General features: G+C 44.7%; 1 protein-coding gene across 1 annotated transcript; it reads right to left on the bottom strand.

Annotated features, from left to right (window-relative positions):
- Positions 1-1728: 1728 nt before the first annotated feature.
- Positions 1729-25085, bottom strand: LOC137915553 (polycystin-1-like). The gene is made up of 41 exons (XM_068758754.1): positions 25001-25085; positions 23891-24071; positions 23589-23794; positions 22780-22898; positions 22342-22489; positions 21993-22258; positions 21141-21899; positions 20699-20830; positions 20343-20488; positions 20065-20201; positions 16139-19806; positions 15434-15574; positions 14830-15112; positions 14582-14684; positions 14303-14431; positions 13724-13868; positions 13433-13570; positions 13181-13325; positions 12404-13102; positions 11802-11955; positions 11446-11611; positions 11109-11304; positions 10830-10997; positions 10105-10245; positions 9594-9804; positions 9287-9410; positions 8828-8968; positions 8352-8757; positions 8078-8192; positions 7807-8000; positions 7166-7368; positions 6251-6448; positions 6016-6170; positions 5299-5499; positions 4866-5040; positions 4548-4764; positions 4323-4339; positions 3896-4022; positions 3599-3785; positions 2824-2935; positions 1729-2721 (listed from the first exon to the last, which is right to left on the bottom strand). The coding sequence occupies exons 1-41, from the start codon at positions 25068-25070 to the stop codon at positions 1843-1845; spliced, it is 12102 nt and encodes a 4033-aa protein (XP_068614855.1). The 5' UTR covers positions 25071-25085; the 3' UTR covers positions 1729-1842.
- Between the last annotated feature and the right edge of the window lie 1127 nt (positions 25086-26212).

The raw sequence follows: 26212 nt of genomic DNA, 5'->3' as shown, positions 1-26212 counted from the left end.
ACATTTCAGCGATAAGATAAGTAATGGACAAAATAATCACTGACCTTATACTGCAATGTCAATTATGTGATTGAAAGAAGGGGAACACACTTGTGAAACAAGTTTGCTTAACTGCAGAGTGGAATTGTATTTGCGTTCCTGTTGAAGGGACTGACCAGTAACAGCATTCATGAAGGTTCTTGCTGCAAAGTCAAAAGGTGACTTGAATTAATGTTGAATAACAATTCACACTCCAGGACAAATAAATCTGCCAATTTATGCTTTTTTCCCCACAATGCCTCAGTGTAAGGCTGCGGTTATCTGATATGCACTGCACAACACACTCTACTACTGCTTTATTATCAAATATTTGCGATTTAGCTTTTGTCAATTTGCCATATTACATGTAATAGTGTTATATTTAACATATTATACTGGTATGATAGTGTTATGGACATGATATCCTGTAATTAGGACTGCACATTTATAAAGTAGTAGTTTTTTTTAAAATTACATTTTAATTTAATTTTCATTGACTTGGAATTGGAGTCTTCAGTTTTATAGCAATTGTTTGCAGCCTGTCAATAAATAGAGAGAGGAAAATGTGAATCATGTGAAGGAGAAAGTGACGCATGTATTTTTTTTATTATTTCAGAGGAAATAAACGTTCTTGTATTTTATATCATATTTTTTATCTGGACTTTGGAAAGGTTTGGGGGATAATGCAAATAAAAAACACAAATACAAAAACAACTACCAATCAGACAGGATATTATTATTCCATACTTCTGCAGTATGGACCGAAGAATCGCTGTATAACAAATGTCTTTATCAGATTTTGAACAGGATGTTTACATTATTGAAATTATAAATAATGGATCTGAAATTAACAAAAGACAAATGAATGAAGTACTGTATCGTAATTTGTCAAAATATGGAGGGTTCACTCTACGATTTATTTCCTTACGCAGAAAAAAACATCCACTAGAACCACTTAATGTTGTTTTACTGAACAAACGACAGATATAATAATAAACGTGTTTTGTTTGAAAGAAAGAACTTTGGGGTTTATTTTATAACCTTTTATTTCCATTCACTAAAAGCCATAAATCATTGCCCTGACTGCTTTTTCATAATACTTTCACTACTACACTCTAATTCTAACTAACTGTCAGCTATTCATCATTTACGCACAAATTTCATTTTAGGCGTTGCATCCGATGCAGGTGTCGGACATTTTGCATGAGAGAAACCTCTAGTTTGCCATACCGGTAGAACACAACTCACTCCATTTGACAAAGAGGCCGTAGATTGATATGCCAGTGATAAGTTGTCCCAAACATCTTATCAGCATCATTCATGATGAACAGACAATCATCATTATTTACTGGAAGTAATGTAAACAGAGTCTGTCTTTGACATTTCGATATATTTTCCATTTATATTAAAGACAAACATATCACACATGTAAAAGTATTTAATATTAAACGGAATCCTAATCAGTCACCTTTGCGGTGCCTTGGTGATTAAAGTGTTTGATTCTAATATCACATGTTTACTCTTAAATCAAGGTCTTTTTAGATATCCACTAAAATACAGGAACGTGTAATCCTGTGCTATCTGAAGTACACACACATTAAAAAACAAAACAGTGTTGTTGCTATAAGATGCATTTTCCAGTTCTTTCCAACCATTTTCTGATGTTATTGTCAGGAGTGGACGCAAGCCCCTGATATCTTATTACAGCAAAGACAAAGTACATTTTCATCAAAATATTATCAGCCGTTGTTGCCATGTACAAAACACTATTCAGGCTTCCACAGTCTGTTTTCATAGACTTTGGAACCATGTACAAATACATGGTTAGTCTTGCTCGGTCTCGGATCCTTCAGCGATCCAAGCCTTCCTCTTCACAGGGACGCCACCGCTAACATGCCTTCTTACCCCTTCTACACTCATCGGTCTGGTGTTAACGAATGCAATACTTTCGCTGGCGTTACCAGAAGCAGCAAGTCCGCCTTGAGTCAATGAGATCCTCTGAGCTGCATCAGCCGAATGCGAGCTCCCAGAATGCCAAGCTCGTCTCCTGGGGAACCTTCCGCCTGCAGGAGATCCTGTAGGATTTAAACCATGAATTCCAGACACAAGCTTCACACAAGCATTATTGTGGCTGGATGCCTGTCGCAGGAATGGCGCTGATTCTGACTCTGAGTGGGGGCGACGTGAACGAGGAGCGATGCAAATTGATGTAGGAGAGCAGTAAAGCGTGGTAGGAGTGACAGTAAATGATGATGGAAGGGAGACTCGTGGCTTTGGGTAAAGAAGGTTTGTTTTCCTGTTTCTAACATCTTTTGATTCCCTTTCTTCTCCTTCCCGTTCCTTTGGCTTTGTTGGCTCCCCTAAGCTTGTTGCATCTTTATCCTTGTTGCTGAGCCGCCTCTCCTTTCGTCTTGTCTGAGCCTCTTCCAGCTTTATTTCCAGAGTGTAAATCCCCTCGATAATCTGATTGACTTGATCAAAATGAGATAGCAGCGCGGTGACACACGGAAGAAGACGGTCCAGGGAGGGCTGGACATCAAAGCCGGACTCAGACGAGTCCTCAGATTTCACAGACAGCGTCGAGGACAGAGGGCGAGGAGATGAAACTGCGGAAGAGTGGGAAGGAAAAGTGGAGAGGAAGGATTCCTGTGAAGACCAAGAAGGGGGGATGTCCATTCCTTCAAACTTCACCCTGTGTCTGAACTAGAAAGGAAAGGTGTGAAATCAGCAGCCAGGATTGACTTGGAATTGTCTCATTGGCTTTGGTCTTCCAATGGCATGCAGCACTACACATGCAGTATGTACCTCTTTAGCTTTGGTGAGTCCCATCCACAGTTTGAGTCTCTTGATAAAGAATTTCACCATCTCATAGTCTTGAGGTTCAGTGGCTGGACGGTGCAGCTCAGTTTGCTCCGCCCTTTAAAACATGGCAGTAGTTGGGATGAAACTAACTTCATTCAAATGAAAATGTTTGGTCAGTTCATGCTCTCATTTTGGTTCCACCCTTATTTCATATAGTACCCCAACTTAGAAGTGTTCACTCGTCCGGTTGAAATGTGAGCGGGTGCTACGGTGGATAGCGCTGCTGCCTCACAGCGAGCGGATCCAGGATTCAAATTCACCTGTGGACCTGGGACCTTTTGTGGAGGGTTTGCCTGTTCTCCGTGTGTTTGCAGGGGCTCCCTCCAGGTTCTCCAGCTTGCACCCACCACCAACGCATGCAATATATTGCAGAATTGCTACTCTCAACTGAAGGTGTGCATGTGAGTGTGACCCCCAGCTTCACAAACCCACACAGGATAAGCAGTTACAGATTTATGAGCACTGTGAAGTTTCCTTCATCTTCACTGATGCACTATTTGTGTATTAGTATCTGTGCATTCATTTTGAGAAGATTTTCTGCTTTGTCAAACTTGATTTGACTTTTTCCAGATCATCAGGTTAGCAGAGCTACTGTGCCAACCGAAAGAAGAAACGTATCCCATCACCCAGCGATTGAAGTACAGGTTACATGAAACGTATATGAATATATACCAATGCAACAGAACTGGTAACACACGCATGCATGCACATGGTGTACCTGTATGCATGGATAAGAACAGCGCCACAGAGCCTGGCCAAGAGCCAAACACATCCCCCCGTCAGAAGTAGCCCATAGAAAGGGCCCAGGTAAGGATGGACCATGCACAGTCTTCGGAGGGCGGTTCGACCACTCAGCATCGACATCACTGAGACACCTGTCTGACGTAACGACAGGAAACCTTCCACTGAGCGAGAGAAGAGCTGGAACAAAGGCAGAGCCTTATCAAATACGTTTTTACATCAATACATACACAATAGTAGGATTGTTCTATACGTCTGATCTTTCTCCTCATACCATGTTTCCAAGGTGAGTGCAGAGCAGCAGCAGCAGCAGCAGCATCACAGTCAGGGCCGCCAGCTCCCTCCAAGCTCTCTGCAGCACTCGACCTAAAACGACCCACCTGCGAACTAAGTTGAAGGTTCTCAGCAACTGAAACACACACACACACATACACACACACACACACACGTGCGCGCGAATGAAATCAGCTCACGTTTAAAAAAATTTAAAATTAAAATCTGTTTATTATGAACCAGAGCTTGAATTGACCTTTAGAGCCAGCAGAGTGAGCAGAACGGCTGCACACTGGGAGCTCCTCTGTGCCAGGAGGGCCGCTCTGTGGAAGTGGGCACTGGTGTCTGGGTGGGATCGGAGCTGAATGGCACAGACACAAACAAACTGCAGTAGGTACTGAAGACTAAGGTACTAAGACAATCAGAACGCCTGCTAGGGTGCATCCTGGTATGTTTAGCACAGGGTCACATGAAAGAAAAATAACCCGGCACACTCACATTCGTGCTTATGTGCAATTTAAAGTCACTAAATACTCCATGTTACTTTTTTTTGCATGGTGGGAGGAAGCTAGAGAACCTGGAGAGAATTCACGGAGACGCTGGGAGACCACGCAAACTCCCTACATAAAAGCCCCAGGCAGATTTAAACCCACCTAACATTAAGCCAGTGTTATTTTTTTTTCTTACCATGGAAACACAAGCTGCGGCCTGGGACAGAAAGCAGATCTGCAGAATAACCGTTGCCAGAGTCAAGAAGGCCAGGAGAAGCTGGAACCAATGTCGGAATTGACCAAGATACTGGGAGCGCTCAGTCGCCATTGACCACAATTCTCCAAACACGATCAGGAGAACAGAGATGAAAAGAAGGATCTATCGCGTAAAGAGAGTCGATTTTAACATTTAAACGAATCACATTCATTGCTCGAGCAAGCATATTAACTGCTACTGTTCAAAGGATTCGTGGTTGTTACCGTCAGCGCCACCTGCAGATCCAGTCCCGGGAAGGACGAAGGGATGTGAAGGGGAAGCATGGAGAGAAAGGGGGTGACTCTCTCTGTCTGGACCCACCGCAGTTGCACGGACACGCACAAGAATAAAGCAGACTCTCCGTGGTAGTGTGTGAAGTCAATAGAAATAGTTTGAAACCTGGGATATAAATGGAATTAAAAACACATATGGAAAAAAATGAAATGAGGCATCGAATTAAAAATGAATGTCCGTAAAGCACTGCAGCATTCTGTTTCATAAAGAATACAAACTGAATTTGTAATTTCTAAAATTCAATATATCACCTCGATATCTTAGTCTTTATTGTAGAACAATTCGCCCGTGCAAGACACCTCATTATTTCCTGCCTTCCGATCAACAAGGAAGAATGGAGGCGTCTAACACACAGTCACTTACTGCTGTTTGCTCCAGTCTGCCATGTGCAGGTCAGTCAGGCGCTGGTGTGTCGCTGCAGCTCCGTCTCCCAGGAAGATGCTCGTTTCAGGATGGACAGTTTGTGTGTACCGCAGCCGGGGGAGTCCAACAAGGCCTAATGTTGGGCTTTGGTGCAGGTGTGGTACCAAGACACGGCTGAGCCACTGCTCTGCATCGGACCAGCTGGACGAGGGAGATAAATTCCTTATTGAATGTAAATGTGTTTCTATGTAAGGCTTTAACCAATCAGATTGATGCACAGATGTTGCAGTCATGACATTTTGTTAGGTTTGTTTCCATGCTTATACTTTAATATGGTTCCTATTTTTCTCTTCCTTTTTGCATTATTTTAAAATATGTTTGCTGCACCATGATGTTATAATTCCACATATTCATGGAGCTTATAGAGACCCCCACCCTACATGACTGCAATGTTCACGAAAATTTCAAAGTGATCCAGAATCCAGGATCTCTCCTGGATCATCAGATTTCATCCAGATCTATCCAGAACCTTTTTGAAATATCTTGCTATCAGACAGACAGAGAGACAAACGCCGGTGATTACATAACCTCCTCGGCAGAGGTAACGACATGTGTGTGGTGGAACAAGCGGGATTAATGCTTCGGGATTTCTCTCCAGAGTCTGCTTTAGTTACACTGGGCTGTTCGGGCACGAAGGAGGATGAGTGGTGTCCTTACTCTCTGAGCGAGGTGAGGTTTTGGACCCCCATGGGCGCCGTGTGAAGGCGCTGTTTGACAGCAGAGTGCAGCAGCCTGCCTTGACTCTGCTCGACACTGTCGTGATAGTTTACCATCAGCAGCAGCAGTACGAATAACAGCTGGCACACGCAGTGCTGCAGAAAACACGGAGAAGTCATTCCACACAGGAAAATACATCAAGGAAACTGACAGAAGTTGATGTTGTTATTCTCACCCTCATAAGCGAACGCAGAGCCCGGACTTTGCGGGCCTCCACTACAGCCTGCAGCAGCCCGTAGCCACATGGTGGACGGACATTTTTGCCTTGCTCGCCAAATGTCCTCACGACAGTGGCGTCCTGGGCCAGCTGGTCGTCCACCTCTGGGTCCACGGGCCTCCATAGTGCTGTGCATATTAAGGCCTGCACAAACACCTGAAGGAGACAAATACAAGTAAGTACCACAGGAGAACACTCAACTACGCAAACATGGAGATGCAACATTTTTAAATGCGATTTATAAATTCAGGGAGGCAGAGCTCTTATTGTGAAGAAAAAACTAAAAAGCACAAAACAAACATGCATTTGGGTCTCGGGCCAGAATAGGCACCATTACGGTACATTTTGGCGAGGATCAAATATCGAGATTCAGGACCTTTTTTCACATTAAACCATTTTAACATTTCTTTATGGCCATAAAGGACCAAGCATATCGGAAATAATCGGGCATATTAATTGGGTTGGTATCTATGAGTGAGAGCATTCAGATCTGAATTAAAATCCAGATCCATCAGACGAGCAATCAATTAATTATGCTTACAGTTCTGACTTTGATTTTGGCTAAGGCTTAAACTGATTTAAAAGGAACTGTTGGGTCTTAGTGGAGGTTTATTCTCCAGTCAATGCATGAAGTCATTTTTAAAGCAGTAACAAAACAATATATTTCTCTATACCTCATCGATTTCATTGATTTTTATGCTTGTTCTTAATATCCTTTAGCAACTGTATATATGAGGAGATATTTAAATCTTTATTGGCTGTCATTGTGTTGTCTGATGACTATTTCTTGTATATATCTTTTGGACAAGTAATCGCATTGATAGACTAAATAAAAGACTAAATTTTAAAAAATGACTCATTGTCTCAGTCGACCTTGAGAGGCTCCAGCAGCAGAGTGGAGGTGAGAAAGGCAGAGAGAGACGATATCAGCAGCATGAGGACCGCCGCTCTGGGGAGGAAGCTCCCGTAGAGTCCGACTACAGTCAGACAGGCTCCCAGCAACATGGCCGCCAGTGGGTAGATCACACGCACGGTCCAGGGAGGGAGCTGCCGGCCAGGCTGACTCCGGGCGACTCCTAACGTTGAGAGGAAGACACCAAATACAAGAAAAAGCTAGTACTCAGTATTTACTCCATGTTTTTACCCCATGGTTTAGTGGATTGAATGTAAATGTAGCCTGGGGTTATTACAATGGGGTTTACAGGAGCTCAAGTACAAGTACAGTAATAAATATGATATATAAATTCAGATTACAATTTCAATGCATCCACATATCGAAGCTGCAGCACTAAGTCTTGGTTTAAAAAGTTATTTGTATAAGTAATCTACGGACAAGAAGTGGGGCACACCCTGGACAAGCCGCCAGTTCATCACAGATTCATTTAATATCTTTAAAAAAATCTAAAGTGTATTAATTGTTATTTTTAAAGTGATGGGTGAATAGCTTCAACGCTTTTATTGTAGCTTCATTGCAACTGTAATATGGGGGGGGGGGGGGGGGGGGGGTCTAGTACCTATACGTGTGGCTGAGGAGGAGCGGCTGGAGTCAAAGGAAGGGCATGGCAGGAAGGTGCTGGCCACCGAGTCTACGGATAGCACAGAGGGACACTTGCTGAGTCTTGCCTCATCGGGCTGGGAGCGGGACCGTAGCTCCTCCAGGGACTTCTCGTCGCTCTGCTCCGTCCAGCTGCTGCAGGAGGTGCTTCTGCTGAGAATCACAGGGGATCATTCAAAGCAGCACAGTCACACATTGCAAACAATTTAGAATGTTTCACAGAAGCTCACCTGCTTGAGATCGAGGAGCTGGCTTTAGGAGAATCTCGACCGCTGTCCGAGTTGCCGCTGGTAGTGTCCGGTGCGTCCTCTTTCGCTGCTGCTATAGACATGAGCAGATCCTCCTCTGGAGAGCCAAAAATTCACCGTCAGTGCAGAAACGCATCATATGCATCCAACATTTTGAGCATCACGGTGTAATGTACTGTAATTTCCTTTCAACGAGGGCTGAGAATATTTCAGGTAGTGTATTTGAATTTCCACGTTGAGCTGAACATTTTCTCACCGGACAGAGTCAGGATTGTTGTCAGGTTGTGCTTGTGGCCCTTGTGGTCTTGCCTAACACGGTTCTGGTGACGACTGGAAGCGTTTTTTGAAGCAGCCTGCATGCGACAGGGAGAGAGGAGTGCGCTAGGGGAGCCTGTTGAGGAGGGTGAGGCCAGACAAAGCTGCAACAAGGCTTTTTTTCTCCTCAGTTGGCGCACTGGGCCCGGAGCAGGGCCGGACTTGCATGAATTAGGGACTGGGGCTGCGTTGATGAGGCATTGACCTCCCGAAAGATTGATGAGGCTGTCACAGGACGGCCATACCCTCACACCCTCCTCTTGACATGCGACATCTGCATGAGGAGCCAATCCAGACGCAGCCCAAAAATCCAGAATACTGGAGTCAATCGCTTTGCTTTCTAGTCGCTGCAGAGAACAGAAGTTAACTTAGGGAGACAGGAGCAATAGGAGTGATTTATGTCGTGTGTGCTCTCACAGAAGAAGGACTGTCCCGGACTGAGCTGGAGGAGTCCGACAGGGACAGGGAATGATTGCCAGAGCGCTCCGATTGGCCAACACACACATCCATCTCCACGGAGTGGCAAACAGGAGGAGGAGCCGGAACGTCCACAGCCACCTGTGTGTGAACACACAGAAACACACACCTGCCGCCTGAGCAATTAGAAGGAAATGGAAACACTCACTTGTTCCCGTACCGAGATAAGACTGTTTGACAAGCAAAGATTGGACGTGCGTCCAACACATCACTCTAATGACATCTAATCAGCAAAACACCGAAGGCACGATAGAACAAGCCACCGCGAACTATCCACCTTGTGGAAATAGCCACGGTAGCCTATCTAAAGGAAGTCGTATCTAAATGACTCAACACGAGCGTCTGGTTTTTGGCCAGTGACATGTTTCACTAAAGGGGCTTCACACCGTCTCGGTTTACCTGACTGTTAGCTTTCCGAAAGAGGAAGCAGAGGAAACACTGGAGAGGAAACACCAGCGCTGCAAGAGTCATTCCCACGGCAACTGTCTCCAGGTTAACCAGCATCCAGGCCGATACGGCTCCACTGATGGGAGACGAATCAGTGTCAGATTGTGAACGCTGGATAATTTACTACAAGATTTATTTATAGAAAATCAAGAAAAAAATATGTGTTGACTAAAATGATGGAAGTTTGATTTTTTTTAATGACCAGAAGGACAAATTATTATTATTTTGGATATTATGCTGAAGCCTAAAATCATCCCACCTCTGGCCCTCCATGCCAATAGCCCCATACCACAGAGCTCCCAGGGCAAGGTAGAGGTTTAAAGTGAGGGCACTGCACATCACTCGCTGACCCCTGGTGAAGCGACTGTGGGCAGGGCGCTCCCACAGCGACACCCACAGGTGGTGCTCAACCAACCCAAACATCAGCTGAGAAGCAAAGACGCGACGGAACTGACAAAGCTCATCAGGACCTGGCAAGGAGAGAGATGAACGTTTGGACGAAATCATCAGGAAAAAACGTCCCGAGTTCACGTATTTGAGATTCGGCCATGTTTGATGAATTATTTAAACCACGAAAATGGAATAACTTTGTTCTCTAACCTTGAGAAATGAAAAAAAAATTAAGCTTGAAAAGACAATGCAAAATTGTATAAGTTTACGTTCACTTTTTAAGAAAAATGCAACAGCTCGTTCTTTTTGAATGTTAAATGTAGAGGTATGGAGACGTAAACGTGTCCTTTCTGTGTCACTTATGTTACTTATGAGCTTACATGAAGCAAGAACTTCCTTTTCCACTGTGCCGTTCTTTGGATTCTCCACGGAAAGCCAGTCCTCCAGCAGGAAAAAGAACATGTGGTCCGTCTGCTGGTCCCAAACCACCACGTGCTGAACGTACCAGGACGGGTCCAGACCTACATACACATAAGGATGCTTAGAAATATAGAGAGCAGATATGCTGTTTTTGTTTTTCTTTAACTCTTAAAGGCCCTAAAATTGGTTTATTTAATTAGGACAATGAAACTAAATGTTTTATCTGAAGGATTTTAATGTTAATCTAAATGACACGAGTTAGTATTATTTAAAATGTCCTATCCCACAGGAGCTTGTGACAAGTTGAGGTTACTTCCACTTTACTTGCGGAGACCAATACGACAGTGTTTGAAGGGTTCTGGCTTACTAAATTTATAAGCTAGTGTGATGCGATCATATGAAATGGGAAAATCTGTCATTATGTAAATTCTCACTTCAAATGATTTCTGCTAACCCACCAAAACAATCTTGGAATGACAACTATAATAGAAATACCCAAATGTTTGAGTTCCTCAAGGTTCGTGTTTTTGAATGTGATATTAAACAGACTCTTGATCATTGAATCAGTTGTGGAAAGCAAAACAAATTAAAGTTGGCAACAAGTCTGTGTAACAAATGGCTTCAACCCAAATATTGCTTTTTATATACATTTGTACTTGAAAGATTTCATACAGCGTTCTTGAACCTGTGTTATTGTGCCAGATGCGAATTTTCCAAATCTCTCCCAGGTTGCCGGCCGTCTCCACGTGAAACTGGTCCAGGTTGCCTCGCTGAAAGGCTCCGTCCCTCTGCAGATGACGAGACCCGCTCTTGTTCACGCCATACAGACTCATGCCAACATGTGCTGTGGTGCCTGGTAGGATACACCGAAACATTGATCATCATTTACAGCTGGAGGTTTCATAAATAAATAAATCCTTTCTTCATTTTTTATGTCTACACTCTTGTCTTATCCTTGGCCGACCTGCTCCTTGCCTCCGGCCCGTTTTCACCAGCACTCTGTAGTGATACAGCCCCGGTCGTCCACACAGGGGAACCTGGCTCAGTCTCAGGCCGTCCAAGTGGTCCAGTTTACATGCGATAAGCCCCAGCAGCAGGTGGATCAGAGCAAACACGGCACACACGATTGCCACCACCATATTACGCACAGGACCGGCTGACTGAGAAGAGAACAGAAGCATGGAGGCATTGATGAATGTCCTTATTTTCTAATCGCAGAACATGTTCTTGAAAAATCATTCAGATATAGATGCATTATTCATATAAAATAATATGTATAAATGTGCTCATTTGTTATGTACTGGTGGCAGCAGAAGCACAGCCCCAGGATGAACAAACATGCTGGCTCCAAACAGGGTGAGGTGCCGAGTGAGGCAGCGGGCTCCGTGGAGCGTGCTGCCCTCCAGTGGCTGCAGACCCTCACTGCTCCAGCGAGCCTCTTTCACGCTGAAGTACCGGCACAGAGAGCTGAACACGCACACCGACACATGGACTGGGCCACCATCGACCAGACACGAGGACAAGCTGACAGCGAGAGGCCGGTCGGTCCCGTTTAAGCTGGTATGGAGAGGAACAAACAGATTTTGAAGCATTTCTTTATTCGTCAGAATGATAAATTGAATAAAACGCGGACGTATGGAACACAGCTGCAACTCACAGTGGTGACAGGAAGATGGCATCCATCGTGGAGGTGTTCCGAGCTGAGAGGCTGAGAGCCCACTCTCTCACGAGGGAATCCGTGGAGGCATTAGCCTGTGGCGCTGCAGAGCTCACTTCTATCTTGACATGTCCAAGACTCTTTGGAGGAGCTCCTAGGTATGCAGGACGCAGCTTGAGAGCAGCACTTTGCATTTAGAAGTCGTGCAGAAACTCACAGATATACAGTGAGACTAATTCATAGCTACACAAACGCTGCATGGTAAACTAACTATCACTCTGATAGCTTTCAAACCTTCCACAGCTCTCACCATCACTGTGTCTTACATACAAAAAAATGTATGTAAATGTTTAAAGGCACTGTAGCTACTGAGGCACAACAACAAGAACATCTTCCTTTGAATTGTATTACAATTATTACATTACAGGATAAGACAGAGAGTACATACAGATAAATGGGATCGTGTTGTTACCATGGTGAAATTAGAACAGCAAGTGCATAATGCATAAATAAAAATAAATATTGTTATTAGCATAATCTCAGTGTTTTAGATCACTAAAAAGCAGGACAGGTACAGAGTAAGTTAATAAGATCTACTGTACCTGAGTCCAGGCTGAAGTTGAAGGAGATGTATAAGCCCGCCTCTTTATCAAGTCCATCCACTGGTTTGACTGTGAAGTTCAACCGTCCGTCACTGGGCAGAGTTACCGTAAGACAGGTGCTGCTCCCACTTAATCCATCTCCACTCTCATCGTCCAGCCCCACTGGGTGCTTGATGGGCAGGTTGACCTCTACGGCCTGCTCGTGATCTAGGTTCTGGATGTGTATGGGTTCCCCCTGAGGTGTAGTGAGCTCCATGGCAACTAGAGCGGTGGAAATTGGTGGGTCAGCTGCCATCAGCAGAGGGTGGCCTCCCAAATCTGCATCCATATCAAATAGCACCTGCAGGACCTCGGACCTCTGACTCTTCAGACGACTGGTCAGGGAAGCGGGGATAAGAAAGTGACACGGGTGAGACCTCTCTGATTCACCTGCTGATGAGGCCTGATGGTTTTGGTTGGACTGATGAGTGCAGAGGAGGTTGGAGGGGTCTCCATGGAAACCCACAGTATTAATGTAAGGAGTAGACAGCGAAAGCGGCACCTCGCTGGGAACATGAGCTCTTATCAGACAGCGCACCAGGGCCCCCGTGTGGCCCAGGGCTGACACAGCAGTTGTGGAATCTGACTGCGTCGTGATTGAGGAGGCTGGGTGAGACCTGGAAGCACTGAGGGTCTCTGACACAGCAGCCAGAATGCTGCCTGGAAACACAAATGTCATTATTCATTCACCTGTTATGTAAAGTTCACGGTAAATATGAGCCGGTGGTCGACCAGCACCTATGATGTTCAGAATGTTCCTTCCTGTTTCGACAGCCAGCAAAGCACCAGGACTCAGCTGTTCCTCCATGACATGGATCATCTTCCCCACCGTTTCCAAAACCTTGTCCTGGCAGTGTTCACATAGCAGTTCCCTCGGAACAGCCTTAGGAAAGCAGATAGGGGTATTATTAGATTTGTTTGTTTGTTTAAAGGTCAAAGATGACGTGAGAAGTAGGAAGTTATGTTCCCTGAAACTAGATGACTACTTACAGTAGACTGCAACAATGCCGAGCTAATCTGCTCAACGTCCACCATGGAGGACACAGGCAGAGAGACGAGCGCTTCGGTCACCTTCTTCCGGATCTCTCTTCTGTCCTTGAGCTCCTCGGCTGTCTGTTCCAGCTCCATCTGCAGACGGGCTCAAACTCATGAGTCCACATTCTCGACAAATCCCACCTATCCAGTTTGACACATGCACTATGCTCAAAATTAAATTTGTTGTATTTAGTGTAAAGTGTCATTTTACACACTAGCAAATGAGATACAATGCGCGTATACTACCTGATTCAGATGGCTGATGAGGGCAATGGAATAAGGGACAATCTCTTGAGGGTTGCCATGTTGGACTAAAGTCCACAACTCAGTCTGGGTCTTTTCTCTGAGCCTGGTAACTTCATCCCTCACAGGACTTTTAACTGGTAATGTTCTGCAGGCAGAAGAAAACAAGACTCATGTCAGTACTATCATGCAACAACAAACAAGACATTTGAGCTGACCATATCATAGCCTGAATTATTTATCTTACGTTTCATTGAAACATAAAGGTATGTGAAAGCATATAATGGGGCTCAAGTTATTTCAAGAAATAAAAATAGCTCAAAGCCAAGCCCTGAATATGGAGCCCATTCTACAACCATCTGCATTCCCCAAAGAAATAGAACCAAAATGTATGCAAAAAATATAAAGTGTTTGAAAAAGACACAGATGGAACAATCTAAAGTCTATAAATGCATGAAAGGGAGATACTGGAGATTTATTTTCACAAAACCGGCCCAAAAAAATGCAATATTTCAATATGATTGCCTAGTCAGTTTTCAAGGGGGTAGAAATAAGCAAACAGTCCATCATGCCCACCGTTACCTGTTCAAAGCAACGACCTTTGCCTCAGGATGGTTTTCAACCAACAATATAATGGTGATAACTGTCATATTTCTGTCCTGACCGGGACTCCCCAATGGAACCAGGCTGCCAAATGTTGAACGAGCGCCCCTAAGGACATAAATGAAGAATTAAAGCACAACTGCCATTTTGACAGAAAGGAAATTCAGTTCGTAGTTTTTCATTCATGTTTTTTTTACACAAAGGGCACGACAGCACTTCTTTATCTGTTAGTATTTGTATGTCGAGTCCTGTATTTACCTATACAGAGTGAGCAGGGGGCACGTCACGCCAACAGCGTGGCATGGTGCTACCTGTAGGGTGTAGATCAACTGAGACGTCCCGTCTTCACCATCTTGCCAGCCTGAAAAAGAAAACACATCGGCTCTTTTGGCTCATCAAAGAAAAGGACTTGCCACATTCCCGCCGTCGAAATATACGTATAATGTATTTCTAATCCTACATTCAAATAAGATTTCATACGACTTCGACAAACGCCACAGCATTACCCGAGCAGTTGTAGGTGACGACTGAATTAAGCAGATGTGTATCTGACTGTGCACTGAGATCGCACACGCCTCCGTGTGGCCGACTAATAGGTCGTATTGCCAGACTGGCGCTGCCCCACTGCTTTCCATCATGCCGGGACACATTGAGAGTGAAGGTGTGACTCTGGCCGGCCTGTAGGACACCTGGACGGACAATAAGGCGTGGCGAGTTGCTCCCTGTGGAGATGGGGGCCCCGTTAAGGTCGAGGCCTATGCCGTCCTGGTCCTCAGCACCCCATTTGTACTATGAGAAGCCATATAGATGAAACATACGGTAATTTTACCGATTGTCCCATTGTTTGTGTGTAAATTAATATCATATATAGTTTGTGGCAAATAATAAATCATTGTATTTATGTAGTTAAATAAGCTTTGCTGGAATTGAAAATAGATCACACTGTCCAATCACAAATTAATAGTTGCTTAAAGAAAGGTTTTGCTTTATTCTATGACTCTATACCTTCAATATTTGCAGCTTCTTTTTGAAACCACTATTTTGCACACTTTCTCACAAAACAGTTATGACAGTTGTGTGCAAGGTGAGTGTTAATATCGAAGTTGTTACCTGAGCATTGCTGTCACAATGCTCGCATTGTCCGGCGAGGACGATGGGGGCGCCGTAACTCACGGCGTGAGGGGACGACAGGGTGGCGCAGGACACACATTCCACAGTCACAGGAAGCAGAGTAGCTTCACACATGGTCACCTAAAATAAGAGGCAAAAGTATGTGTGATAAGAAATTGCATTAATGTGCCTGTTATAAACATCCCCTGTGATAATCTAAAACAATTTACTGGCAAAGCTACTGCGTATATTCATTTATATATTTTTAACGAAGAGCTGGCAAAATAAAAAGGCTGTGAAAATCCATTTTGAAGATTTAAAACTTGCTAACGTGTGAGATGGAGTGATATTAGCAGTAATACTCACAGTCTGGCTGACAGAGACAGGCGTCCTCCTTGCTTTGTGGACAGTGAGAGTGAAAACATAGACGGTGTCAGGCTGCAGCCTTGTGCCGAGGATAGCCAGTCTACTGCGGTTATCACCAACGGGCTGATCCACAATATCATTCCTGGTGGAGTTCTGAAAACGCAAACGCCCAGACACTGGTGAAAACGTAATAACGGAAACATAAATCTAATGGAATAGAGTGGATACATTATAGAATGAATGGATTCTAACCAAATATTTGACTTGTTTGTTTGCTTTTCATCTCAAATTGAGCCATCAGACCAATTAGAATTGATATAATTTGCGGGAAACCTTTACCGGTGTCGTTAGGGCCCAGTGGTACTGCAGTGCATCTTCCGTTCCTGGATCCATATCTGGATCGTGGGAGGCAGATCCATCCAGGATGAGGTTGGTAAAGCTTGGCCACGTTCTGTGGGAGCCTCCTCTGATGAAAGCTACCAGCTGCGAGTGGACAACAGTGAAGGTTGTCTTTTGCTGGACAAGCAGCGGGGTCCCCCGCAGGAATACAGTGAATACCAGGCAGTACCGTCCGATGTCGAGGGAATGCTTTGGGATTAAGAGATAAGGTGAAGCTACATCAACCTGACTTCTAAGACTGACTTTATTGGCCAAGAACCTGGAGTTGGCATTAGTACAACTGGGTTCTTTCAGTATTTCCCATAAATACACGGTTTTGTAAGCAGAGCAATTATTGTCAATGTTTGTTTCGAAGAAACTGGGTCGAGACCTGAAGATAGTAGACGGGCTCTGGATTAGGAAAGCTTGAGGACTGGAACACTGGAGCTCCTCCACATCCAAGTACAGCTGGGTAGACACGTGGCTGACACTGTTGAGAACTTTCACCATAAGTCTGTATTTCCCAGGGAAATTATAAGTATGACTGATTGTGCTTAAGTCCGTCATTAGTACTTCAGTGGAGTCCCCAAAGTCCCAGAAGAGTCCGAGGTTACTTCCTCCATTTACTTGAGCAGAAAACATGACAGCATGTCCAACAAATGTTCTTTCAGAGTGACAGACAAGCTTGACCCTCTTGACAGGCCATTCGACCGTCACAGAACCGTTTTGTGTCTCGGAGCAGACTCCGTTTGTGGCTGTCACACTAACGGACAATTGACCGCTCCGTGGTGGCACATAGACGACTTCTTGTCCCAGGAGCCTTGTGGGCTCAAACTCCCCCGCATGGATGATCCAGGTGTAGTTTACGGGAAGTCCATTTCGAATTTCCGCCTTGAACTTGACTTCTTTCAGAGCCTCGAGAGCAGCAGAACAGCAGTTTACAAGCTGCAAACCTTGAATCTTCTCAGACACGACAACCGTTGAAGAGATCTCTGCAGTGCTAACCTGGTTCCACGCTTTCAGTGTGACGAGGTGTGTCCCTGTTAGAAGGTTTGCTGTACTGAAATGTCCATCAAGAAGAGCCTGACTATAAACCCAGTCCTTGTTTCTAAATACTATTACAAAGCTTCCGTTGCTTCCACTTGAGATTGTTGGACTAAAACTGACCTGTTCCCCTGTGCATAGAGAGTGCTTAGAGATAGTCAGCGTTAGATCCCTGATTGCATCCTGGACTGCAACACTGTGTGAAACCATCTGCCAGTTTAACCCATTAGAGACATTCAGAGACACCTGATAGATGCCTGCATATGGAAAGGAGTAGATCATGTTTTGCTCTGTGACCTTAAAAGGTTTAGCTTCAATTCCGCTTATTTTCCAGAACCATTTCAGGTCGCTACCCTTCGAAATGATCCCATGGAGTGGAACAACATCACCTGTGGCAATGTAAAATGGATGGGTCTTCCCCTCAATTTGGAAGTCCACCCCTTGAACCTTCTCCTGTACATTAAAGTCTTTAGTGACATTGCTGTGGCCGAGGACATTCTGAACTGAAACTCTAACAAGACAATGTCCCAAACTTGTAAAAGTGTGGCGAAGAAAGGGCTCATTTGTCTGCAGGGGTGAAAGGTCAGCTTTGACATACCAAAAGTAGTGTAGGTCTGTCCCAGCAATAACAGAAACAGAAATATTTACTGCTCGGCCCAATTCCACAGTGTTTGATTGTGTTGTTATGTTTGCACTGGTTACTCGCTGAACTGCGACTAAAGATGCTCTGCTGGTAGTCTCACCCAACTTGTTCGATGCTGTCAGATGAACAGAAATCCCACCAGGAATTTCAGCAAGCAAACTAAAAATCTCACCCTCACCTGTAATTTGTTGGTTTGTGCCACTCTTTATAGCGAGCCAATGATACGTGGCATTGGAACCCTTAACAAGCGATGCGACAAACCGCAACTCTTCTTGGGTCGGTACGTATTTCATGTTAGTGACGCTCTGACTTTCAATCTGAAGACCCTCCAATCTTTCAAAGACCTCAATTAAAACAGCTGCCTCCTTTTTGCCAGCAAAAGTCTGCGCTACAACCCTCACTTGATGTATTCCTGGATTGAGAAAGGTAAACCTGAACTGTGCGGTCCCTTGTTTGGTTGAGGCAGCACCATCTGCAGTCCAGTAGTAAGTGGTGTTGCTGATAGCACTGCTGCTTGCTGAGATAAGAGTTTCTTCTCCGACTGCAGAATATGGCTGATTGGTGTGAAGTAAGAGATCTGAAACAGGAGATAAAACATTCACCTTAAGGGGCACAGAGCCACGGCTAATGGCATTAGCTGCTGTGGCGGTGACCGTGAACTGGCCCGCGGAGGTAAAGATGTGCGAAACATTTTGGTTCTGCTCCACCGGCGAACCATCTCCAAAGTCCCACAGCACTGTCACATTGCTGCCAACGCAACTGGCAACCCAAAATGTTGCTAGTGTGTTTAGCATCAGTGTGTCACTTTGACTACCATAGCCCACAGAAAGCTTACTGACTGGGGTTTGAATGCTGATTCTAACTCTGGCTGTTTGGCTGCTGACATTGTTACTTGCTGTTACGGACACCTCTTCAATTCCTTCATTCTTAAAGACAAAGCACTTTGGACGATTTTCTGTTCTGGTAGTAAAACTAGAACAGCTACTAATCCACTCCAACTCGTAACCCGTCATGTGTCTAGGGGAAACTATCGCGCTGAGGCATACCTCGTCTCCCACCGCCACCACTTCCTGGGATGCACGCACTGTCAGGTTTATTATTGCTGTTTCGACACAGATGCTTGTGTTAAATGAGACATATGTAGGAGAACTAAACACAGTCAAACTAAGATGAAAGGTTCCATGGCTTTTAAATTTGTGCATGGCTGTGGCTTGTCCCCTCGCCAAAGTCAGAGGAGAGCCATCGCCCAGCAACCAATGGAAATCCAGAGTTGATACGTTTCCATTCACCAAAGCAGTAAGCTCCACGTCTCTTCCACTCATGACGCATCCTGTCGGAAGAACTGCGCTCACAGTCAATCTGTAGACTTCCACACTGATAGACTGATGAGCTTGGCTGGCAGAATTCCAGGCAGTTACGTCTACTGTATAATTCCCTGGTGACTTATAGATATGAGTGATTGAACCATCTGTGAGGTTTTCCTGCAGGCATCCATCACCAAAGTCAAAATTCCAAACAAGATTATTCCCGGTGGTCACAGCAGCACTGAAAACTGCAGCCGAGTGTAGCTCAACGGGTCCACTGCAGTGAACTGTTATTCCAGATATCTTCTCGATAACTTCCACCATGATCCATGTGGTCAGAACTGTGAGGGTATTGTTTGCACAAACTGTGATATTATAAGTACCAGCAGATTCAAAAGCATGGCCGACTTTACCGAGGGTGTCTCGGATAACTTCGGAGCCATCACCGAAGTCCCATGTGTGGATAACATAGTTAGAAGGTTCTGTGAAAGCTTCTAGGAGTAGTGTGTGATTGACAAGGGGCGTAGGAGGGGAAGAGGAAACACGGAGGTGATGTAATTCAGGGCGAACCCTTATCTTAATGGAAGAGCCAGTGTTGTTGTATTGGTTGGAGACTTGGACATGAAGTGTATAGTCATCTGCATAAAAAAAACACACAAGTAAATAGAAACCGGTTTATACATTGTATAATATTGGGTGACAGCATTCCCTTTTATAAAATAAAATAAACTGTAAGGACGTAAAAAACAACAAAGAAGGCCGTGAAACCAAAACAGTTCAAAGATGTGAACAAACTTGGGGAAGTAAAGTGTTCTCACTTCAACAAAACATTTGAGCCATTGTAAAAAATGCAAATACATTTTAGAGCACCAATAAGTTTGGGAGTTTTTGCTTACCTGGAATGGAATACATGTAATTCACTGAGTCCTGGACGTAAATCCGCTTTTCTTCTGCCTCCATTAACCATTCCATCGCCTGACATGGGGCAGACTGAGTGTGGACCACTTGGCTACTGCCATCCCCAAAATCCCATCTACACAACATATGCCACATGGAAATATAATATCGTTACAATAATAAAAAAGCATAAAAGTATATCTCAATAATTAGGCACAATTGAAGGGTATTGTATGCCAATGTGATGATTTGGTTTTCTGAGGACTTTGGCTTTTACCTGAAGGTCAACGGCAGGGAGATGTCCACTTTGACCTTGATGGTATAGAGGTGTGCAGCATCTATTGCTACAACATTCCTGACCAACAGGAAGTCTGGCTCAGTTATTGGGGTCATTTCAGCAGCCGTCAGGAGGATCTGCTGGCTCTGGGAGCTCACAGGGTTGGAAGCCGTTACCTAGAACAAGGTTAACGAGATAATGACAGATATGGTTCTCTGACTGAGCGATGAAGCCACATGACTGATCACGCTGGTTGAGTGTTTCCTCGATGGAATCATTGAACTTAATTTCTATTTCTATGAGCAGTAATAATTTAAGAGATGCTAAATAAAAATAAAAGACTCAAATATACATACCTTGAGCTTATACTCAGCAGGCCTCTTGAAAACGATGGTGTAAGATTCCCCTTCATGGTAAAACTTGTCCAGGTTGTCAATTGCCCATGTGAATTTTACAGACGACCCACGCTCCACTTTGGCTGTAAAAGACTTCAAGGTAAAAATAAATCAACAGGATACCACTGAAGTAATAGAAATAAAAAGTAAATTCATTAATTCTGAGACTGTTAGCACTGGAAGTGATTATATAGGGCTCTGAACAATTTGTGCTCACAATAACAAAAAAGTCAACATTCATATGTTGTGTATTTACCTCAATGAAGTCTCACACCAATGGTTTTATTTATAAAGCAAGTATTGGCCACAGTGTTATCGTGGTATCTAAAAAACATTTGTCCAAATAAGCTGTGCTTGTGTTCTATATTCAGACATTATGATGACATAATGTCTGAATTCTCACCTGCGGAGTTTCTACGAGCATCCTTGGGCACCCATGAGGCTCGACACGAAGCTCCGTCACTGCCTCATAGCCAAAAACCCTCAGAATCGTGCTCTGAAACCTCACTGCATCCGTCACACTGATGTTCAGCATTTCTGACCCCACTGAAGGCATCACCAGAGTTACAGAGGAGAACCAGTACTCATGGGAGTCTCTCTCACAGCCTGGCCAAGACTGAGTCACCTCGTCAGGGCAAAAAGGAAAGAAGGGAACCTCTCTCTGACGAACCGGGCCAGACCAAAAGCTCCTGGCTTTCTGGCCAGACAGGACCCTGATGACAATGAGTGTCGCGACATTGATTTGTACATGAATCTGGTTCTTTTCATCTGGCATGGGGTGGATGACGTCAAGCCCAGATGTCGTTTGTAGACCAGCAGGGTCATTTGTCAGGGGCAGGCTATCTGGAGGGGTGGTTGTCTCTTGTGGGGTGAAGCCAAAGTTTCCATCATACGCTGTACCTCTTTGATTGTCCATATACAGCATCTTCAGATCACACACCACCTCATCCACCCACTGGCCATCCTGGGGCACAAAGGTGAGGCCTCCCTCCCACCAGCCTCCCCACTCTGCCCCCATAAGGGACAGGTAACTCTGCTGCCAAGGGGAATTTATAACGGCGTCACCGGTCAGACAATGCAGGAACGTTCCAGATTTGCGAGTGTGCTGTAAAGCCACTATGTCGTCAGGGAACACCGTGATGGCTCGATCCGGAAGAAGCAGCTATCAAAAGGAAACACAGAAGACTTACTTTAAATTGATTTGCATTCCAGCTTCATAATGGATGCAGGGAACATGAAACAATGGTCAACCTACACTTATAGTTTCAAGCTCTGAGCCTGGGTTTATGCTCAGAGGCAAATCTGCCACCAGGTGGTAGAAGGGTGGAACTGCCTTGTATCTGGGAGGTAAAGCAAAGCCGCGGCCTGCTGCTGCAGAGTCGTAGGGGCTGCAGGGGCTGCTGTTGTGGACACAGGCCTCCAGTAAGGGGCACCAGTACTGTCCCAGTCTGCAGCCCCCTGTGGTGTTACACAGAGGGACTGCCGAGCAGCAGCTGAATGGATTGATCAGAGAACTGCAACCTGGGGAGCAAAGAGATTGTTTCCTCCTGTGCGGAACCAACAAGAGATTTCAGAAAGCTTTCACAGCAACCTTTGCAGTGTACCTGGAGGTATGAGGTGGTGGTCGGGGCTGCAGTAGGGTCGGAGGATTTGGACACGGGCCAGAGAGGACACTGCGCTGGGCTGGACCACCAGTTCTACTGATACCAACTGACCTGCGTGACTGAACCACATTCCAGGGAACAGCAGCATCTGTGTGTCAAAAGAGGATCAGAATGTGTCACCAATTCTGATCTCACTCTAATCACTCTTTACCACTTAAGCAGGAACGGGCAAACTACGGCCCGCTGGGCTTTTTAATCTGGCCTGCCGAACTTGTCCATGAATAAAGAGTGTTTTTGAGATTTTACTATCAAACTAATGAACGCCGGTGAACATAACGACTAAGGGAGACGCAACCATCCATAATTGATGTTAAAGGCTTAAAGAAACAGAAATGCTTGTCATTATTATTGACTATTTTAACACAACACCTGACTGACCTCCACTCTGAGTTGTCCGATGTCTGGGATCTTGGGACTGGGGTGAATCTGGGTCTGAGCGTAGACACCAGTCAAGAGAGCCAGTCCGGTCAGGTAAAACTCCAGAGTTGGTAAAGACTCTGCATGAAGAGATGTTTACCAGAGGCCTCATGTATCAATGCACAAAAACCTGCCGTACGAACGTTCTCACGTCAAAGTTCAGATGGATCAAGAGTGAAATGACCGTGAAAATGTGCGCTGCCTCACGCCAACTTCATGGCTGGCGTACGCACGTTCCTACAGCTGTTGGCTCTTTGGCGACACTTAGAGGTGATGCTGGGAACTGTTCTATTAAATAAATGTCAAATACACATCAGAGAAACATGAACAATGAACACCGAGGAGCAATGAACGCACCCAGCTGTCTGCAGCTACAGGAGAGGATAGAAAAGCAAAGTGGAGCTGAAAACACAGACCAACAATGGCCGCCGTGGTTCTACTGGAAGACATTGTAAATGGTCCAATGAGAAGAGAGTGTGTGTTCCTAATGTCATCGGAGCGTCAAGATATTCATTCATTCAAGTTGGTACCGTGTCGCGCCCCCAAACACTGTCCCGTCTTCACAGCATCACTACTAGTCAGGTTAAAGTTAGTGACTTGGCGTCCAACATGTGCGCTCGATCCCACGTTGATTGGGATGTATGAAGGAAAAGTGCTTCGATTTGTGCATACCATGGTTTGGATTTTTTTTCTTGATACATGAGGCTCCTGGTCTGTCAAAACTGTGAGGAATGTTTAATATTCATGTGGCCACTGCCTTCCTGTCTCACCAGAAACCTCTTTTTCACAGAGGAAGATGTGACGTCCAGCACAATGAGCCTTCCTCCAGCGTCCCAGCGTCCCCAGTTCCATCTGTGGGCAAACCCCCAGACCCTCGTGGCTTTCGGCCCCCCATTCAGGCCGTACTGGTTCCCCAACCGGTTCAGACCCTCCTCCGTCCTTTGACCCCTTCAGCCACACCCACGCAGTGTTCTTTCTAAATCAACATGAAAAGAGGAAAGGCGTATTAATAGATGTTAGCATGCAAAGCAACACTGAAGGATACGTTTTAAAGACTGCTGTCTAAACTCACACTGGAAAGGAGTAGTGGATGAAACTTTGTAGCTCCTCGCTATCTGAAGATGCCAGCTCTCCTCCTGGAGTTTCTCTGCATAAATCTTCTGCCTCAGGCCATGATGACGTCTTTTCAGAGAGCCAATAGCATCGCCAGCTGCCCAGGTGGATCTGACCGCCTTTTGGACACCGAATATCCTCTGATAAACAGAACAATTTTCAGCTAAAAGCTCTTTTTTATTTCCAAATAAAGATTTGTGTTACTGCTATTGGATGATTCCTACGGATGCATTGGAGTAGCTATAAAACTGTTATGATCTTTGCAAAAATCTTTATTAAAAAAAGGAACAGCTTACCACAGCGCAGATATTATTTACTGTGCATTAATATAATACTAAGATATATAGAGATTTAATAAGCAAATGGTTTGTGCGTGGTTAATTCTTTTATTTTAGACTTGAGTAAATGTACTTGTATTTGTGTTACTGGTTATTTGCAAAGTCATATCATATATGAAAATGTCCCCATCTTTTAATTAATGGGTTGAAAGCCAAAGTGCATTCTGCTTCTTGGGATTGTGTGTCTGCTGCAAACATAAATTCGCTCTTAACTCCTAGCATCATTTAAGATTGCCGCTTCTTTCTGTCATAGCAATTCTGCTAAAGCAGTTAAAGACATATAAACTGTAATTTATAGCTTATAGCTGAAGAATCTGTAAATTATGAACCCAAGAAAGAAAGAAAACCAACATATTATATCGCACTTAAGTCCCGATTGGTCTTCCTGTTGAATAAAGTCAACCGGAGCTAAGAAAAAAAGTATCAAGAAAACTCGTCTCTCATCCTCGAGAGGAACAGAGATCTACAAAGACCTGGACGACTGAGAACGTTCACAGTCCTCACTGACCTTACGATAAGAGGTGGACTCAACTAATGTAGAACTCAACTCTAGATATAAAAAGTGTATGTATAATTTGATGGATACAATTTTTCACGCAAATTGTTGACTCTCCCTCCAGAGCTGCTGCGGTTAACCCTGAAACCTCGCCTCTCGGAAAGAGGAGCAACAAACAGATTGTCCCAAAATAAAGCATTGATATGATCTAAAAATCAAAAATCAAACCTCTCACCTCCAGCTACAGAGATCAAAACTGCATAAAGAATCCATAGCTTGTGATCTTGTGACTCTTGTGCCATCATGTAGGGAGCATCACATCTTCCTCCAGGCTCGAGCAATACTTTCTTCCTTACAAGCAACTCTGTGCACGCACACACACTGACTACCCTCCACTGAACGACCCCCAGCCGCTTGTCTTTTGGACACACAATGAGTTATGGTGCTGTTGCTGTTCTAAAAGCTCCTTCTCCTCTCTCTGAGCCCCGGGATGACTTCTACTTTGTTTCTCAGCAACAGCCATGGAAGCAGAGTGGACAGAGAAGGCCAGCGCTGCTCATGACCATGCTGTAAAACCCCTGGCACAAAACAGGAGGAGATCCACGGAGACCCCAGAGGCAGTGCCATGTCAACGTTGTTCGGCAACAAGAGCTTTCTCTTTGTATGTTCTAAGATTTAAATGTCTTCTCAGATTTTATTGGGTTTTCATGCCAAATCCCCTTTTTTTAATCAAAGTGGGAAGATGTTTCAATCCGAGTAGTTCCTGCTGCATTGTGCCCAAGACCTGTTGACTGAACACCAAGACCTCATCAGCAACCAAACAATGGCTCTGTGACGCACAACCAATGGACACAGAGCTAGTTTGAAGAGAACGGATGCCACCTGGGTTGCCTAGCGAGGCAACAGATAAAGCCAGGGGCTGAGACACAGCAGCTGCAGCAACTCAAGCATCACTGTGAGGCAGCTGGTTGGGACTTTTCAATGCCACATTATATGTTTGTTATATTTCATAGTAAAATATACTTATGAGTCTGCAGCCATGTTCCTAGCTATGTCAGACAAAAAGGCAGGGCTGAGTTTAGTCTGGAGTTATCACATAAAGATTGCCTCCATGTCCTCAGCAGCTATTCCTCTGTGTCCATGAATAATGGTTTGGCTAGATCAGGGGTGGGCAATCATTTTGACTCGCGGGCCACAATAGGTTTTAAAATTTGACAGAGGGGCCGGACCGAGAACAGATGGACGAAGTATTTGTGTGAGCTAATATAAATGACACATGAAAGCTATTGCATTAAAGGATTTGGCCTTTTACAGGTAGCATTACAGGGATTAGGTCAAATGAATGAGGTTTAATTATAATACAATTTTATTTAATGATATAATTTGGACAAGTTTGGCGGGCCGGATTAAAAAGACCAACGGGCCGCATATGGCCCCCGGGCCTGGG

This window comes from Brachionichthys hirsutus, unplaced genomic scaffold, assembly GCF_040956055.1.
Source record: "Brachionichthys hirsutus isolate HB-005 unplaced genomic scaffold, CSIRO-AGI_Bhir_v1 contig_739, whole genome shotgun sequence".
Taxonomy (NCBI): Eukaryota; Metazoa; Chordata; class Actinopteri; order Lophiiformes; family Brachionichthyidae; genus Brachionichthys; species Brachionichthys hirsutus.
The sequence above is the reverse complement of the archived record's forward strand: the minus strand, read 5'-3'. Positions and strand labels throughout refer to the sequence as shown.